General features: G+C 43.4%; 1 protein-coding gene across 2 annotated transcripts in view; it reads right to left on the bottom strand.

The window, feature by feature from the left end:
• Window positions 1-15926, bottom strand: part of CEP135 (centrosomal protein 135) — a 37997-nt gene extending 22071 nt beyond the window's left edge. The window contains exons 1-9 of one of the 2 annotated variants that reach the window (XM_069977646.1): window positions 15665-15926; window positions 6896-7050; window positions 5316-5506; window positions 4815-4982; window positions 3493-3634; window positions 2799-2883; window positions 2548-2676; window positions 2153-2368; window positions 1082-1147 (exon numbers count right to left, since the gene is read on the bottom strand). In XM_069977646.1, the coding sequence (XP_069833747.1) occupies window positions 1082-1147; window positions 2153-2368; window positions 2548-2676; window positions 2799-2883; window positions 3493-3634; window positions 4815-4982; window positions 5316-5506; window positions 6896-7008 (1110 nt within the window). In that variant the 5' untranslated portion in view covers window positions 7009-7050; window positions 15665-15926. The remainder of the gene's footprint in view (window positions 1-1081; window positions 1148-2152; window positions 2369-2547; window positions 2677-2798; window positions 2884-3492; window positions 3635-4814; window positions 4983-5315; window positions 5507-6895; window positions 7051-15664) is intronic. The other variant, XM_069977645.1, reaches the window with a different exon arrangement.
• Window positions 15927-16261: the final 335 nt, after the last annotated feature.

The raw sequence follows: 16261 nt of genomic DNA, 5'->3' as shown, positions 1-16261 counted from the left end.
ATTCGCTTAGCATTTCTCCTTTCCGTGGCCTCAGACTTCTAGGGCTAATGTGAGTTCAGGCTTTCTGACTCTTTTTCAGTGAAGAATGTGTGTCAATAACTTACATATGACTTATTCTCATAGAATCGAAGTATGTACCTAACCAAAAATTCCCATAATGGAAAATTCCCATGTCAAATGCATTTACACAATTGGGGACTGCATGTGGGAATGGGTTTTATCATTGACAGGCATCTTTGGTAACGAGAAACATTCCTTAATGTTGTACAGGATCAATTACACTCTCTTTGGAGAAAACTCCTATAAGAAAATTGTTTTTTTTTTAAGTTCGTAGATCTATCAAAGTTATTAACTAGAAGTACAACCCTACAGTACAACCTTCTGCTCATTCATGTAGTTTAAAGTAAAGAGATTTAAGTTCAAATTCCAATAAAGTGTATTTGTTGTAAAGTTCTTACTTATATAAGCCTTATTTATTAAAACTATCTAAAAACTGGCCACAGCTTGAAGTCTCTATCTTGCTGTTATGTTCCCATAGCGCATGGAACACTGAGGATGAAGGTTGTTTAACCTTCATCCTCAGCTCAGTTTTCAGAAAATCTTGACTTCATTCACTATGGAAAGGAGGTGGCATGATGCACTGGGGGCAAGGCTACCGCACTCGCTAGTCTGCCCAGCCAAATGAATGGGGCGGCGCTCTGCCGTGATGCCACTCATCATTACAGAGTGCCGGGTGAATATTCATTAAGGACAGGCCAGATCGGTACACTGAGGATACCTCATTGGCATAGTGAATTAATAATAATTCCTCCTTAAAGTAATTACTATTACACAGCTTAGTAAACAAGTATTATTACATGTGCAGCCAGTAAACAATGATTGTCAAACCCATCAAAAGCATGTGCTCAGCTGATGAACAATTGTTGGGCTGACTGAAACAGTGTATACTGTAGCAGCTATGCATTTGCATCCATCTGAGGGGTGCTACGGGCTATGTGTATTTTAAGTGTAAGGTCATAGCGGAGTCCCGCTCAAACAAAATTAATTTCTGTATATCTGTATATGTCTGCAAATAACTTACCGACTTATACTGGGATATGGTGCTTTCAAGTCTGTGAATTTCAATATGAAGCCTTTTTACTTCACTCTAGAATGTAGGAATCCAATATTTTAGTGAGGAGGTCAGATTTCTAGGTATTCTCAAACATAAACAAGGGTGTTACCGTTTGCTTGTTTTGGTCCAGCAGGTATTAAATGGGAACACTGTAGATCTGTACAGCAAGCTTATTTATTATTACTATATTTTTATAGTAATTTGGAAATTTAATGGTCACTGTCATTTCAAACAACTACCCTCCATGTAATAGTCTGTGTCATTTCTAAAATATTTGTTAATCATTTCCAGTACACCTTAGAATAAAGCTCTAAAGTCTCAGCCACTAGTGTCTCACCTTTCTGCAAACTGCTCTTCACCTTCAACTGCCTTTAAGGGTAGCTTCACACATACCGTATCGCAGTGGATTGTCTGCAGCGGATTTGACTAAATGAAGCAGATTTGACAGTGCGGATTTAGTGCTGCGTTCATTCATTTCGTCAAATCTGCTGCGGATCCGCAGCAGAAAATCCACTGCGATGCGGTACGTGTGAAGCTACCCTTAAGTTAGGTTCACACATTTTTTTTTCACAGCTTTATTTAAGGACAGCCATAATTTTGAGGCTAAAAACGGCCACATTTTGATCATCACAGCCATAAATAAAAGTGTGTGATCATTATCAGTAATTATTAAAATAGCCTCAAAATGACAACCATCAAATACAGCTGAAAAAAAAATCATGTGAAATTAGTGTTAGGGAAAATCCATATATACTAGCAAAGAGACCAGAGAATTCCAGAGAATCCTTACTGACTCTTAAAGGTAAATCAAAGCTTCCCTCTCATCTCTGACCACACATAAGGTTCTTGACAGCTGTCCTTTGTAAAGATACCTACTACTGTATGTACACAGAGCTGCATACTTACTAGAATACACAACTATCCCTACTCTTTAGCTTGTCATCAGAAATATCCACTTGTACTAATGATTTATGCACAGTTGTTTCTAATCACAAACTTTAGGGAGAAAGAAAAATAAATTGAGAACACATAACTTACTTTAGCCTCTTCAATTTCAGCATCTGCAGTCACCAATACTCTCTCCTTGTCTCTCTCCATCTGCTGTGCCATTTGGTCTATCTCCAACAGCTCTTTACAGAGTTCTTCATTTTTAGTGCTTAGGTTTACTACTTCACTGGTTACATTTTGTCTTGTTTCTAGGAGCTCTTGGACACGTTTTTCAAGGTCTTGGTTTGCTTGCTGGAGGTATTCGATCTAATGAAATACACAAACCTTCATGAATGAATAAACTCCCATTTTGTAGCTGCCTTTTAATACTGACAGTTCATCAGTTATGGGTCCAAACAAAGAATAACTGAAGTATAAAAATAAAATCTAAAATCGTAGCCTAAAATGTTTATTGTTATCAACTAACAATAAAGCAGATACCTTACCTGCAAATTAAGATGGGCAACAAGTTTCTCATTACTTCTATACCTGGCTTCTAGGGAAATAACATCATGAGAGCGGCCACCATCCAACGCTAGTGCCAATCGCTCTAATTCCTTGTCTCTTAATTCAACCTTAACAAGAAATGTAAAAAAAAAAACAGGTGACACAGGTGTATGTAAATGAGGTGAAAAGAGTCTTAAAATGACCAAAAAAAAATTTCATTTATAGCCCATAATGAATAATGAAAACTAACCTGATGGGTAAGATGCTTTACTGCTCTGTCTGATGATTCCAACTTTACTTGTAAGGAGGTGACATCTTGCTGTAGTTCTTGAATTCTAACAAGAATAAGAAGTTAAAGGAAAACTCTGGGGTGAGTGCTTGGGAGGATGAAAGAAGAAACATGCTTTCCCTTCTCCCGCTTCGGCTTTGGTGTCAGTATCCCGCAGCTCGAGTTCTTTGGTCCCAGACAATTCTGGGTCTGAGTTGGAACCTGGGACGTGACTGGCTGAGCGGGCCTGGCACATCACGCCCCAGCAGCGTCCGTGACCGAAGGAGAAGGCTGCTGGATACCGACCCCAGCGCTTGAGCAGGGAGGTGAGAGCATGTTACTTCTTTCATCCTCCCCAGCACTCTGCCAAAAATCCACCCAGCCCAGAGTTCTCCTTTAAACATTCAATATTAACATGACTATTTGAGAACAGCATACAGAAAGGACTTTAGTATCTATACATTTTTTGACATTACTATATTAATGTCCAGAGAAAGCGGGAAGAAAGCCTCTGAAATGGCTGTAGCCCTCCTACTCAGCAACTGGTGAATATCCTCCCCTTGCTTTTGTCCCATGCAAGTTTGCGATAGTAAAGCAGGATATTTTTTGGTGAGTGCTGCATTCCTTGCTTTTTATTTCTATTGGACAGTAGTTTATTACATTATAAAAGACATACCTGTCATCAGCAACTTGAAGTAGATCAGCAACATACGGATCTTCTGGCTGTGGGACTGGGTGCCCACTTATTCCTGATGGTGGAACTGGCTGATCAATCTGCATGCGCTGACGCCTAAAAGGAATGTTTCTTTTCTTTCCACCTGCATAAAAAGAGAATATAATAATGATAATATGATAATGTGAGGAAATAAGGATTATCACTTATATTTTAAAAAAATGTATGGGACCTACACCTGTATGTGAAGCAGCATTTACATTTTCCGGGTGTCAGCAGGTTGCCGACACCCAGAACCCCCACCAATCAGCTGTTTGGCCAAGCATGGCACCCAGATACTGTGTAGAAAGAAGTAGCCTTGGCTCTGTACATTGTGTAGTGGCTGTGCTATGGTACTGCAGCTCAGCTCCCATTAAAAGGAAAACAGCTGTTCTTGTACATAAAAAACAGCTTATATGTAGCTGCTGCTGCAGAGCTGCTCATTCAGACACCAGTCTTCTTATGTTTTTCTGTGAAGCTGTTTAGGAGGAGTGTGTTTAGAAAGAAATATGCTAGTTAGTCCTTTGGTGCACTGGGGACGTTCCTCAACATCTCAGTGCAGCTTCCGTGCTGCTTGTTTTTCCACACCTACTTATGCATATTGATCTATACACAAAAAGGTGCCAGGCTGCTGTTATTGCGCATGCACACAATCTTGTGCAGAGAGAGACGTGGCTACTTATGCATATATGAATATGCATAATTAGGTGTGGATGCATAGGCTGGCGTGCAGTTGGCTAGCCCCTAGTGCACCAAATTGACTAATTAGCATATTTATTTCTGAACAAATCCCCCTAAATAGTGCCACAGAGAAACATAAGATGACCAGTGTCGGAATAAGCAGCAACAGGTACGTATCAGTAGATATGACACCCCTATATCTTTATAGTACATCATCAGAAGCAGAATGGAGGACATTTTAGAACAGCACTGAATAGTGTAAGCTGTAAATTCACTGGGGTAAAATTACTTAATAGTTTGTGTTTTTATGGACATGATGACACCAAAAAAAAAGGAAATGTAAGAGGAAAATATATTTTTGTGGGGGTGGTGGATTTTTTTAAAATTATATTTTAATTTCTTACTAGTCTCTTAAAAATTCTTTTGTAACTAGTAAAGTAAAGACCATCGTGTTGGTTAGCCATAGGGAAATTAGAGTGTAAGCTTCACTTAAGACAGAGACTGAGGTAAATGGTGAAAACCTTTGCGCTTCATCAATGGGAACTAAACAAAAACTTCCATGTAAGGGGAAATTCTGAAATGACATCCAGACTATTACAACTAACCTGGTGTCTGCACCACAGCTTGCAGGTTCTTCTCCTGAAGTTGCTGAATCCTTTCAGCCTTTGCTTTGCTTTCTTTTTCCATTGATCGGATTTTATGGACATACTGGTTGTTTAGAAATTTTAGGTCAGCAGTTTGGTGTTCAAGTTTTCTAAGTGAAGCTTTCAAATCTTCAGGAAAAAGAAAAAAAAAAGGTGGTTAAAGGGGTTATCCAGCGCTACAAAAACATGGCCACTTTCCCCCTACTGTTGTCTCCAGTTTGGGTGGGGTTTTGAAACTCAGTTCCATTGAAGTAAATGGAACTTAATTGCAAACTGCACCTGAACTGAAGACAACAGTAGGGGGAAAAGTGGCCATGTTTTTGTAGCGCTGGATAACCCCTTTAAGCTGAATAATCCACAGAAACCTTAAGTTTCCAATTATTTCATTATTCTCTTTGTAAAACCCCTGCACTAATGCTGTTTAACAGAGAAGTCATTAGACAAATTGGTTTTGTGCCTGACCTTTAATGTGGTGATCAGATTCTTCTTTGATCTTCAGGAGCTCTAAGTGGAGTTCATTATTTTCCCTGACAAGCCTCGCATTTTCTGCCTTGTAGGGTTCTATCACTGCATCGAGATTCTTGTTCTCCTTCTCGTTCTTGCCAGCATTTAACTTTGCATTGCGAAGACTTTCTGTAGTATGAACTAGGTCACTGTGAAGTGCAGAAAAAGCAGGATGTCAATACAGGACAACAAGATCAAAACGTAACACCTGAAAAAAGTCCATGCATTTATGAGTTTTCCTGTTTTAGTCTGAAATGTCACATATTGGAGTGGAAATTTAAGTGTTAAGAGCTCTTTCTACTATAAGCAGTGATGGGAGATTATAAGATGGTTCTATATAATGTAACTAATCACAGCACCAGGTAGAAGTTAGAGTAACTAACAGAAGGTTTGAAGTTTCTCCCACAGCACATAGAACACTGAGAATGATGGTCATGTTCTTACCTTTACCCTCAACACTGGTTTTGCTAAATCTTCACTTTAATCAAAATGTAAAATGAAGACACTTGGTGCACTTGTGGTGGGACTACAGTTCTCAGTGCACCTATCCACCTCGCCAATCCTTTCCTCCTCATGAATATTCATCTGGTGCTTGGCAGTGATGAGTGCTGGACTGACATCAATGCAGAGGGCTGACCCAATACTGATGAGGAAGGGCAAGCTGGCGGGGTGGTAGCCCTGCCCCCAGTGCGTCAGACTGTCTAATTTACATATTGAATAAAGTGAAGATTTAGCTAAAACAGCACAGAGGATGAAGGTAAGAAAACTACCTTCATTTTCAGTGGCCTGTGTGTAATTGCAACACAAGAGGAGGTTACAGTGTTCTAACCTGCTGTTAGTCTTTAAAACCACCTTACCAGGCATACCTTTAGATTTGGGTTCACTTCTGTTAGTGAGCTGAACACTCTGTATTTCGTCTCATATAAAGAGCAAGTCCCCCCAGCACTTAGCTAATCAGCTCAAGTGCCCAGCATTCCCATCTCCCATTACTGCTTGCCTCCTTCTACATTCAGTCAACAGGCTCTGCGGCGTACTGTAGGGGATGATATAGGGGGCACTTTAGTCAATGTGCTCACACATTGGCTCACAAATCTAAATATATCCCTGTGAAGTGCTTATAACCCCTACTTGGTGCTGTCATCTGTTATACTATGTGATTCCATCTGACAAAAAGAAGGGGTGACAGAGACCCACCATTATATTGGTAAGTATTTTCTTTTAGGGTGCGTTCACACTTACAGGATCTGGCGCAGAAAAAAACATGTCCAATTTCTTCAAGAAACAGCACCACTCTTGTTTGGGTGTGTGTTTTGCAGCTCCGTTCCATTGAAGTGAATGATGCTGGACTGTAATACCGCACACAACTGGGGACGGGGTGGAGCTGGGTTTTTTTTTTTGCAAGAAAGTAGCTGTGTTTTCCGAAGCCTGGATAACCCCTTTGACTACATCACATGACTGTGTCTGTATGTCCTAATCATGTTACATGACATTCATTCCTGTATAAACGTATAACAATTTTATCCCCAGATTCACGATACCTGAAGAGTTTTTCAACAAGTGGTAAAGACTCAATGCCCAGCGGCTGCTTGTAGCCAAGTTGGTCCAGCCGCTTCCGGAGGTTGATAAATTTCCTTTCTGCAGCAGTGCTCATTGTAGCAATCTTTACATGCAGGAGTTTCTATGACTTCAGTGCCTATGGAGAAATAAGGAGTTGCTTTAGATGCAGTTACTTGCTGTAATTGCTGTAGCTTCAGTTACATTCAGATTCATGCTTTGTACAATATAAAAACATACAATGGCCAATACTGTTGTGGGAACTTCCGGCTGTAAAGATCTGGATAAGAAATGCTTTCTGTTTGATAGATGACAAGCAAAAGAGCCAGTCTTATTGAGGAAGTGGCCAGTCACATGACGGCAGCTATTCCTCCTCCTAACCACTGCAGAGAGTGTGTGAGGCATGAATCAGCTGGCTATAGCTCCGTCTACTCTCAACAAACATCATATCATTATTTTCTTATTATTTCATATTATTATTATTATATTCTGTATATTATAGAATGGGTAAAAGGAATATCAAAGAAACACATTTGTTGCTAGACAAGTATCTAAAAAATACAATTCAACTACATCCACATTACCCCTGAAGGCTGAGGGGGTGTCAGCCATGTTCAGGGGGCTCTAAATATACAGATACTAATCACAACCCCCAATCCTAATATTCACCCCCATTTTTGCAATAAATTTTCTGCCCAAGTATTAACCCCTTCATGACCAAAGGTCATTAATGCATGGATGTCCAGGTCACAATGAAGCAGCGCTCTCCTCCTCTTCTTCTATGAGCCATATTGCTTTTATTTTTCCACCTACAGGGCTGGTTGGGAGCTAATTTTTCATGTCATGATCTATATTTTTAATGGTATCAAATTGGTGTAAAAGAAATTTTGATTGCTTATTTATTTTTTTAATATATAAAATAAAAAAACAGCAATTTTTTCCCTCTTTTTATTTATGCCGGTCACCGTTTGGGAACAATATTGTTATATTTTAATAGCTTGGACAATTCAGCAAGCTACAATACCAAATGTATGTATATTTTTCTTTGTATCATGGAAAAGGGGGTAATTAAGACTTTTATTGGGGTAAATACTTTTTGAAAATTGTTTTTGTTTTATACACACTTTATTAGTCCCAAATATTAGATTGCATACACAGTGGTGCCTTGGATTACGACGAGCATAATTCGTTCTGGGACTGTGCTTCTAATACAAATCCACTCTTATACCAAAGCAAATTTTACCATAAGAAATCATCGAAATGCAGACAACTGGTTCCACACCCCAAAAATAATGATTTTTTATTCTGAATAACATCTAGAACAGATGAAACAAGCAATGAGAAACAGCTTAATATGTCAAATTATAAGTTACTGTAAAGCATAGCAATCAGCATGTGGAGTATAATGTACAGTAAGTGCATAAACCTGAAAAAACTGCAGCAGTTTGTAGATACAGGATGTGCAGGAGGACAGAGATAGAAACTATACAGTGTGTATAGCTGAGTGTGAGTGCAGGCACATTATAGCAGGAATGAAGGGGATGGAAAACACAAGGGCTGACAGAGACTGCAGGGAGCATGAAGGAATGAGCAGGACAGATGTGGGCACATAAATGCAGCACCTTCTGGCCAGGGAGATAGGGGTTACAGCTATGCAGAAATTACCTCCACAGTCCTGTCCCCTGATGTAAGCCCCAGCCTGAAGTGGATCTGCTATGATTTGGAGATGAGGGAGACTTCCTGGGTCAGAGTACAGTGCTGTAGACCACTCTGTGCAGGCCATGCCTCTCCCCCACTCTCCCTCCCACCCAGTACAGGGAGCTCTTAAACCAAAGCAAAGCTCTTCTTCCAAATGCTCTTAATCCAAGTTACTCTTAAACCAAGGTACCACTGTCCAGGTCAATGATATGCCTTTGCATAGCTTCTTTGTAATGCTGGGAGGGTTAATCAGTGAGTTCATTAGCAACCTGACCTCAGAATAACCCTCCCAGCATTACAAAGAAGATACAATGTTGCAGGTAAAGCCAGTCAGGGACTTGTTTACATTAAGTGTTTCAGAAGGGAGGGGGGAGGAGGAGGAGAAAGAGAGAAAAGCTTATACACAGATTTTTGTGTCCTCAGCAAATAGCAGCAGCTGAGAACAGGGGGAAGGAGACTGAATAGATAGTATGGAATGAATTGTTAACCTCACCATGGGCAGCAACATAAGAAAAGTTATGTTTGAGTGGAATACCCCTTTAGGGTTTGTGTACACTACAGAAAAGAGGCAGAATTTCAAGCGGATTCCGTGTCAAATTGCATGCGGAATCTGCTTGAAATTCCGCCAGTAAAATATGAACATTGGTCCTTTCCATAGGCTTACATGGGCTTGCATGGAAAATTCAGTCGCAGATCCGCGTTCTGCCACAAGAATTGACAATTGTCGATTTTTAGCGCCAATTCCACAAGAGGAATCCTATAGAAGTCAACGGGGCTTGCATTCCGCTCAAATTCTGCTCCTATTCTGCCAGAGCTGAATATCTCTCCAAGAATAAGAATGACAATGCCACAGAGCCAGTAGCAGAAGTTGTACAAACTGTCATATAGTCCCCAGGTATCCTCAGCTGAGGAGCGGGTAGGTATGTCAGTCAGCACAACCAACTTCTTAGTCCTGTATGATATCTGTATTGTCCTGTACTGTATCAAAATAAGTGCAGCTCACTGTCTATTCATACACAGAATAATAACATCTGAGAAATGATGGGGAGATGGTGGAAGCCTGTTACTCACTGTACCCACATGCAGTTTGTCCCAGAGCGGCAGTGGCCAGGATGTGGACCTTTATAAAGTGTAAATGTATGTTGTCAGTAAATACCAGTATATATATATATATATATATATATATATATATATATATATATATATAAAAACAGGATATTTCCACATAGATCGGTACAATTCTGCAGGGTCATAAAGAGTTATAGTGAGGAGTGCTGTGTTCCCAGTATAGCCTCCCTGTAAGGAACAGTGTTGTGCTTTAGCAAGTTTAGAAAGGCATGATAGCCAGAGATGGGGGCTAGAGGGGCTGGGAAACACTCATCCGTCTTCTGTTAACCAGAGATGTCCCCCAGTCAGACTGCAGTGGCAGACTAACCAGAGCAGAGCGTCCGCGGCCTATTTACAAACCATGCAGATGCCGCGTGTGTGACGTCACTGCACGTGGGACAGGCGCGCCAAGGCATCTGGACTTCCCCCCCCGCACGCCCAGGGGGTGTGGCGTCCTGACGTATTGTGCGTACAGGGAGCTGATGCTCGGCTAGGTCGCTGTCTGAAGTGCTGAAGCATCTGAGTGGGACCTCACAATGTTGTGAGGGCGCTCTGAGTTCAAAGAGGCTATGTAAAATGTTGAACCGGTCTCGATGTCTGTTGCCCATGTCATGATTGATAGAATAGCGAGTTGGGGAAAGAAGAAAGCAAGGGAGGGATGAGAAACACTAATAAGGGACTAAACACCAAAAACAAAGGGTGGGACTACAGAGAATGGAGGCGGGGCTTTGGTCGGGGAAAGACTATGTTGCTATCAATATAGTATAGGCTATAGTATAGGATTCCGCATGGGGGCTATTTCTAATATGCCCTATCGTAGAAACCCTATGCCTAGGGGGAGGGGCTCATAGATGACAATGAATATCTTTTCCTCTATCCCAAGACACCTACCACGGCAACATTCTACTCACTACCCAAGATACATCAGGGAACAACGCCTCTTAAAAGACGCCCAATAGAATCTGGTATTGGCAGCATTTCTCACAACATCGGTACATATTTGGACAAAGTACTACGGGAATTCGTGCTAACATTACCATCGTACACCCGAGATACAATGGATCTCCTTAAGAAACTAGAAGACATTACAGTAGAACCAGCCTACTACCTTCAATAGGGATACACATATGCAAGCCCACAACCAATTCATACTCACACTTCTGGAATTCATACTGAAAGAATTTCTTCCTTTTCAATGGGAGATATTACCACCAGCTCAGGGGCACGGCTATGGGTAGCCCATGCGCACCCACGTATGCCAATCTGCTCCTGGGCTGGTGGGAGGCCACCATTTCTCTGAGTGATGAACGACAACACTTCACTGACAAGGTCCTTTTATGGTCTAGATACATAGACGACATTCTTGTCTTGTGGGCGGGATCTAGTCAAGACTTCACCGGGTACATAAACTCTCTAAACACAAATCGTATTGGCCTTAGCTTCACCTTTGAAATAAACGACTCCCTGCCTTTCCTTGACGTCAAAGTAACAAAAACTCCAGATGGTACTTCAGAGAACACCGTTTTTAGGAAGGAGATGGCGACCAATAGTCTCCTGAGATGGGAGAGTTGTCACCCGAAAGCACTTAAACATAGCACACCCAAGGGACGACATCTCCGTCTCAGAGACTGTGATTTCAAAATACAGGCTAGGTGACCTAAGACAACAATTTCAGACAAGAGGATATCCAGACTATACATTACGGAGGGCATACCAGGCAGCAGAAAATACAAGTAGAGAGGTACTCCTTACACCGAAACCCAAGGAAGACAAAGCAGGACCTTTTCGCATTATTGGTACATTGTATAACCAAGCAGAACAAGTCAAGGAGGTCCTACAAAAACATTGGGGGACACTACTACTTGATCCAGACCTAAAAGAAGCTCTCAGCGACTACCCTCTTGTCACTTACAGGAAAGGACAAAGTATAGGGGACAAAGTCACACGCAGCCACCTTGCACCAAAACGACAACCACCTACATGGCTAGAAACTGCACAAGGACAGGGCTGCTACAGATGTGGACATTGTAGGTCTTGTCAATTCGTCAATAAAAAAAAAGACATTTAGAGGCAAGCACATGGATCACACCTACAAGATAAATTTCTTCATCAACTGTAGCAACAAAGGAGTCATCTATTTCGCCACCTGCCCATGCTCCCTCCAATATGTAGGGAAAACCATAAGGGAGTGGCGCAACAGGATCCCAGAGCATGTAGGCGACATCAGGAATAACAGAGACACACCCCTTGCCAAACACTTTCAGGATTGTTGGGGTAAGAACCTGGAAGTAGGGCTGGGCGATTAATCGAATAAATTCAATTAATTCACCCAGAATTTTGAAATTGATTAGATTTTTTGTGAAAATCGTAAATTAGATTTTCACAAAAAATCATTGCGGGCGGGGTGGGCGGCGCGCGACAGTGTCACAACAATTCAGAGACAGGCAGTGTGCGGCCGGCGGGCGGGCAGTCCTGAGATCTGCGGCGCGGGCGGCCTCCAGGAGCTGCTGACCTGCCCCTAGATAAACACAGCATCCCGCTCCGCGGTCTCTGGAGGAGACAGCAAGGACTGCATGGTGATCGCTGCAGGTCCTTGAGCTGTACAGTGGGAATGGATCCCGCTGTACAGTTCCAGTAATCACCCTATCCTGCAGTCCCTGCTGCCTCCTCCTCCAGAGACCGGGGACCTGTGTGTGTGGCCGGGAGGGGAACCCGTGTGCTGGGGTGAGAGGAGGGGGAGGGCTATGTGCACTCCTGCCCCAGTCACTCCCAGCTCCCTCTCCGTCTCTGTCACCCCCAGCTTCCAAAGTCCCCCTCTGTCACCTCTAGTCCACCCCAGTCCCCCTCTGTCACCCCTAGTCTACCTCCGTCACCCCCAGCTCCCAAAGTCCCACCCCTTTGTCACCCCCAGTCCCCCCTCTGTCACCCCTAGTCTACCTCCGTCACCCCCAACTCCCGAAGTCCCCCAGTCACCCCCAGTCCCCCTCTGTCACACCCAGTCTGCCCTAGTCACAGGGGCAGCACTGTTACACTGGGAAGCAATACAGTTGTTGTCTCAAACATCCGTTGCGAGAAAATTTTTCAGTTTATTTAGCAAAGAAAAAAAATATTCTACAAAATCGAGATTTAAATTGTGAATCGTCCCAAAAAGTTAAAATCTCGATTTTTTAATTTTTTTTTTTTTTTTTTTTTTTTTTTGACATATCGCCCAGCCCTACCTTGAAGGTTTCACTTTTACGCCACTTGAATGCATCAAACCTTCACCTAGGGGGAGGGGACCTAGATAACTTCTTTTACAGAAGGAAACCAAATGGATGTTTACCCTACAGCCCCGCCTCCCTTCTCTGTAGTCTCACCCCTAGTTTTTGGTGTGTATGGTTCATAGCCCCTTATTAGTGTTTCTCACCCCTCCCTCAACTCGCTATTCTATCAATCATGACATGGGCAACAGACATCGAGACCGGTTCAACATTTTACATAACCTCTTTGAACTCAGAGCGCCCTCACAACAATGTGAGGTCCCGCTCAGACGCTTCAGCACTTTGGAGAGCGACCCAGCCGAGCGATACCCCCTAGGCGTGCGGGGGTGGGGTGGAGTCCAGATGCCTTGGCGCGCTTGTCCCACATGCAGTGACATCACACACACGGCATCTGCACGGCTGGTAAATAGGCCGCGGATGCTCTGCTCTGGTTAGTCTGCCACTGCAGTCAGACTGGAGGACATCTCTGGTTAACAGGAGAAGACGGGTGAAAGTTTCCCAGCCCCTCTAGCCCCCATCTCTGGCTATCATGCCTTTTTAAACTTGCTAAAGCACAACATTGTTCCTTAAAGGGAGGCTATACTGGGAACACAGCACTACTCACTGTAACTCTTTATGACCCTGCAGAATTGTAAGTACCGATCTATGTGGAAATATCCGGATTTTTTTTATATACATACTGGTATTTACTGAGAACATACATTTACACTTTATTAAGGTCCACATCCTGGCCACTGCCGCTCTGGGACAAACTGCATGTGGGTACAGTGAGTAACAGGCTTCCACCATCTCCCCATCATTTCTCAGATGCCATTATTCTGTGTACCTGCTGGAATATATAAAGGGCTCTGATGACCATTATCTTGTTCATTCATGTACCTCTTTCTTGTGCACCTCTTGACCCCTAATGACGTCACTGACAAGGGTGACAGAAACCCATAGGGTAAAGGTGACGGGACAAACTGACACAGTAGGATTGATATTCCTTAATAGACAGTGAGCTGCACTTATTTTGATTGGACAATACCGATATCATACAGGACTAAGAAGTTGGTTGTGCTGACTGACCTACCTACCCGCCCCTCAGCTGAGGATAGCTGGGGACTATATGACAGTTTATACAACTTCTGCTACTGGCTCTGTGGCATTGTCACTCTCATTCTTGGAGAGATAGTGCTATATGCACATTGTACACACTGCATAGTGCTACGTGCACATTGGATATACATTGTGTGTGAATTATACTGTATACATAGTATACTTTTTATTTTGTATACCAATAAAGGTGATATTTTAGCTTATTCCCTCTGACTTTGTTTGTTTGCATACTTGATAGCTTGGGATTACTAATGCTATTATATGGTCAGTATACCTTACTTATACATACTACTTGTATTTAAAAGATGGCGAATAAACCAGAAGCCATTAGGTCAGTCATGGAGGAGAGTTTATTGTTGCTTGATCCTGAGTATTCGGCTACAGCTGTATGTGAACTGGGTCCATGCGACATTAGATCACAGCGAATGTGGTCAGAGAAATCCAGCAGGATTGTGGTGTCACAGTGATGGGTCCTGCCTTATTCTACCTGTAATTATCACTTTCTATATGCAATCCTCAACCTAGGCCAGCCAGCTTACAGAACTACAACTCCCATCATGCCTAGACATCTTGTGGTTGCCTATTATAGACTGCATTTCCCATCATTCCTATACAGCCTTCCGTTCCCAAGCTGTTGTAAGACTACAACTCCCATCATGCCCGGGACATCCTTCCGTCCCAAGCTGTTGTAAGACTACAACTCCCATCATGCCCGGGACATCCTTCCGTCCCAAGCTGTTGTAAGACTACAACTCCCATCATGCCCGGGACATCCTTCCGTCCCAAGCTGTTGTAAGACTACAACTCCCATCATGCCCGGGACATCCTTCCGTCCCAAGCTGTTGTAAGACTACAACTCCCATCATGCCCGGGACATCCTTCCGTCCCAAGCTGTTGTAAGACTACAACTCCCATCATGCCCGGGACATCCTTCCGTCCCAAGCTGTTGTAAGACTACAACTCCCATCATGCCCGGGACATCCTTCCGTCCCAAGCTGTTGTAAGACTACAACTCCCATCATGCCCGGGACATCCTGCCGTCCCAAGCTGTTGTAAGACTACAACTCCCATCATGCCCGGGACATCCTGCCGTCCCAAGCTGTTGTAAGACTACAACTCCCATCATGCCCGGGACATCCTTCCGTCCCAAGCTGTTGTAAGACTACAACTCCCATCATGCCCGGGACATCCTTCCGTCCCAAACTGTTGTAAGACTACAACTCCCATCATGCCCGGGACATCCTTCCGTCCCAAGCTGTTGTAAGACTACAACTCCCATCATGCCCAGGACATCCTTCCGTCCCAAGCTGTTGTAAGACTACAACTCCCATCATGCCCGGGACATCCTTCCGTCCTAAGCTGTTGTAAGACTACAACTCTCATGGTGCCAGCAATGAATGATGTGATTTTTGGTTTTGCAACAGCTGTGAAGCCTCGGGTTGAATATCTCTGCTTTACGGCATACAGCATGAACGGTATTATGCCTTGTGACCGGTTCCTAGAAGCCACAATGACGCAACTAAACCGCTGCGTCACCGCCGTCCCAATATAATACCGTGCATATGATGTAATAACGAATACGTGACCTACCGGCTCAGGACAGGGACGTCTACCGTGACAGCCGACTCTCAAGGCCTCATGTCTGCTACTGGACTGGGCGGACATAGACGCCGGAGGTCACAGTGAGGGACTATGGGATTTGTTGGGATGGGGACGGCGGGCAAAGACGCGGTTTGAAAATGGCGCGCAGGAAGCCGGGCCTGGATCTGAGCGGCGCACCACTCGTTACTCATAGCAACCCTTCCCTGTCCGCCCTCCTAACGCGTGACGTCATCTAACGTCTGTCACATGTTTTCCTAAGGCTGGATGACATAAAACCCCGCCCCTGTGTGCGTCTTAGAGCAGCGAAGCCCCGCCCAAGTCTAAGATCCGACAGTAAGGGAAAACCACGCCCACGTATAAGAGCTTAAAGCCACGCCCTCCTATAAGGTCGATGAGTGACACCCTGCCCTGAAGCTACGCCCCTGTCATGTCAGCAGCTATGTCAGCAGCTGTGTGAGCTCAGAGGAAGGAAACCAGCGGAATGATAGCACAAAAGCTGTGCGTTCTCTGTACATTACACCCCCAGCAGCGTCTTCCTCAATGCATACTATACAGCAGTGTTACCCCAGCTGTGACCATGCTAAA

Source organism: Dendropsophus ebraccatus, chromosome 7, assembly GCF_027789765.1.
Source record: "Dendropsophus ebraccatus isolate aDenEbr1 chromosome 7, aDenEbr1.pat, whole genome shotgun sequence".
NCBI lineage: Eukaryota > Metazoa > Chordata > Amphibia > Anura > Hylidae > Dendropsophus > Dendropsophus ebraccatus.
The sequence above is the reverse complement of the archived record's forward strand: the minus strand, read 5'-3'. Positions and strand labels throughout refer to the sequence as shown.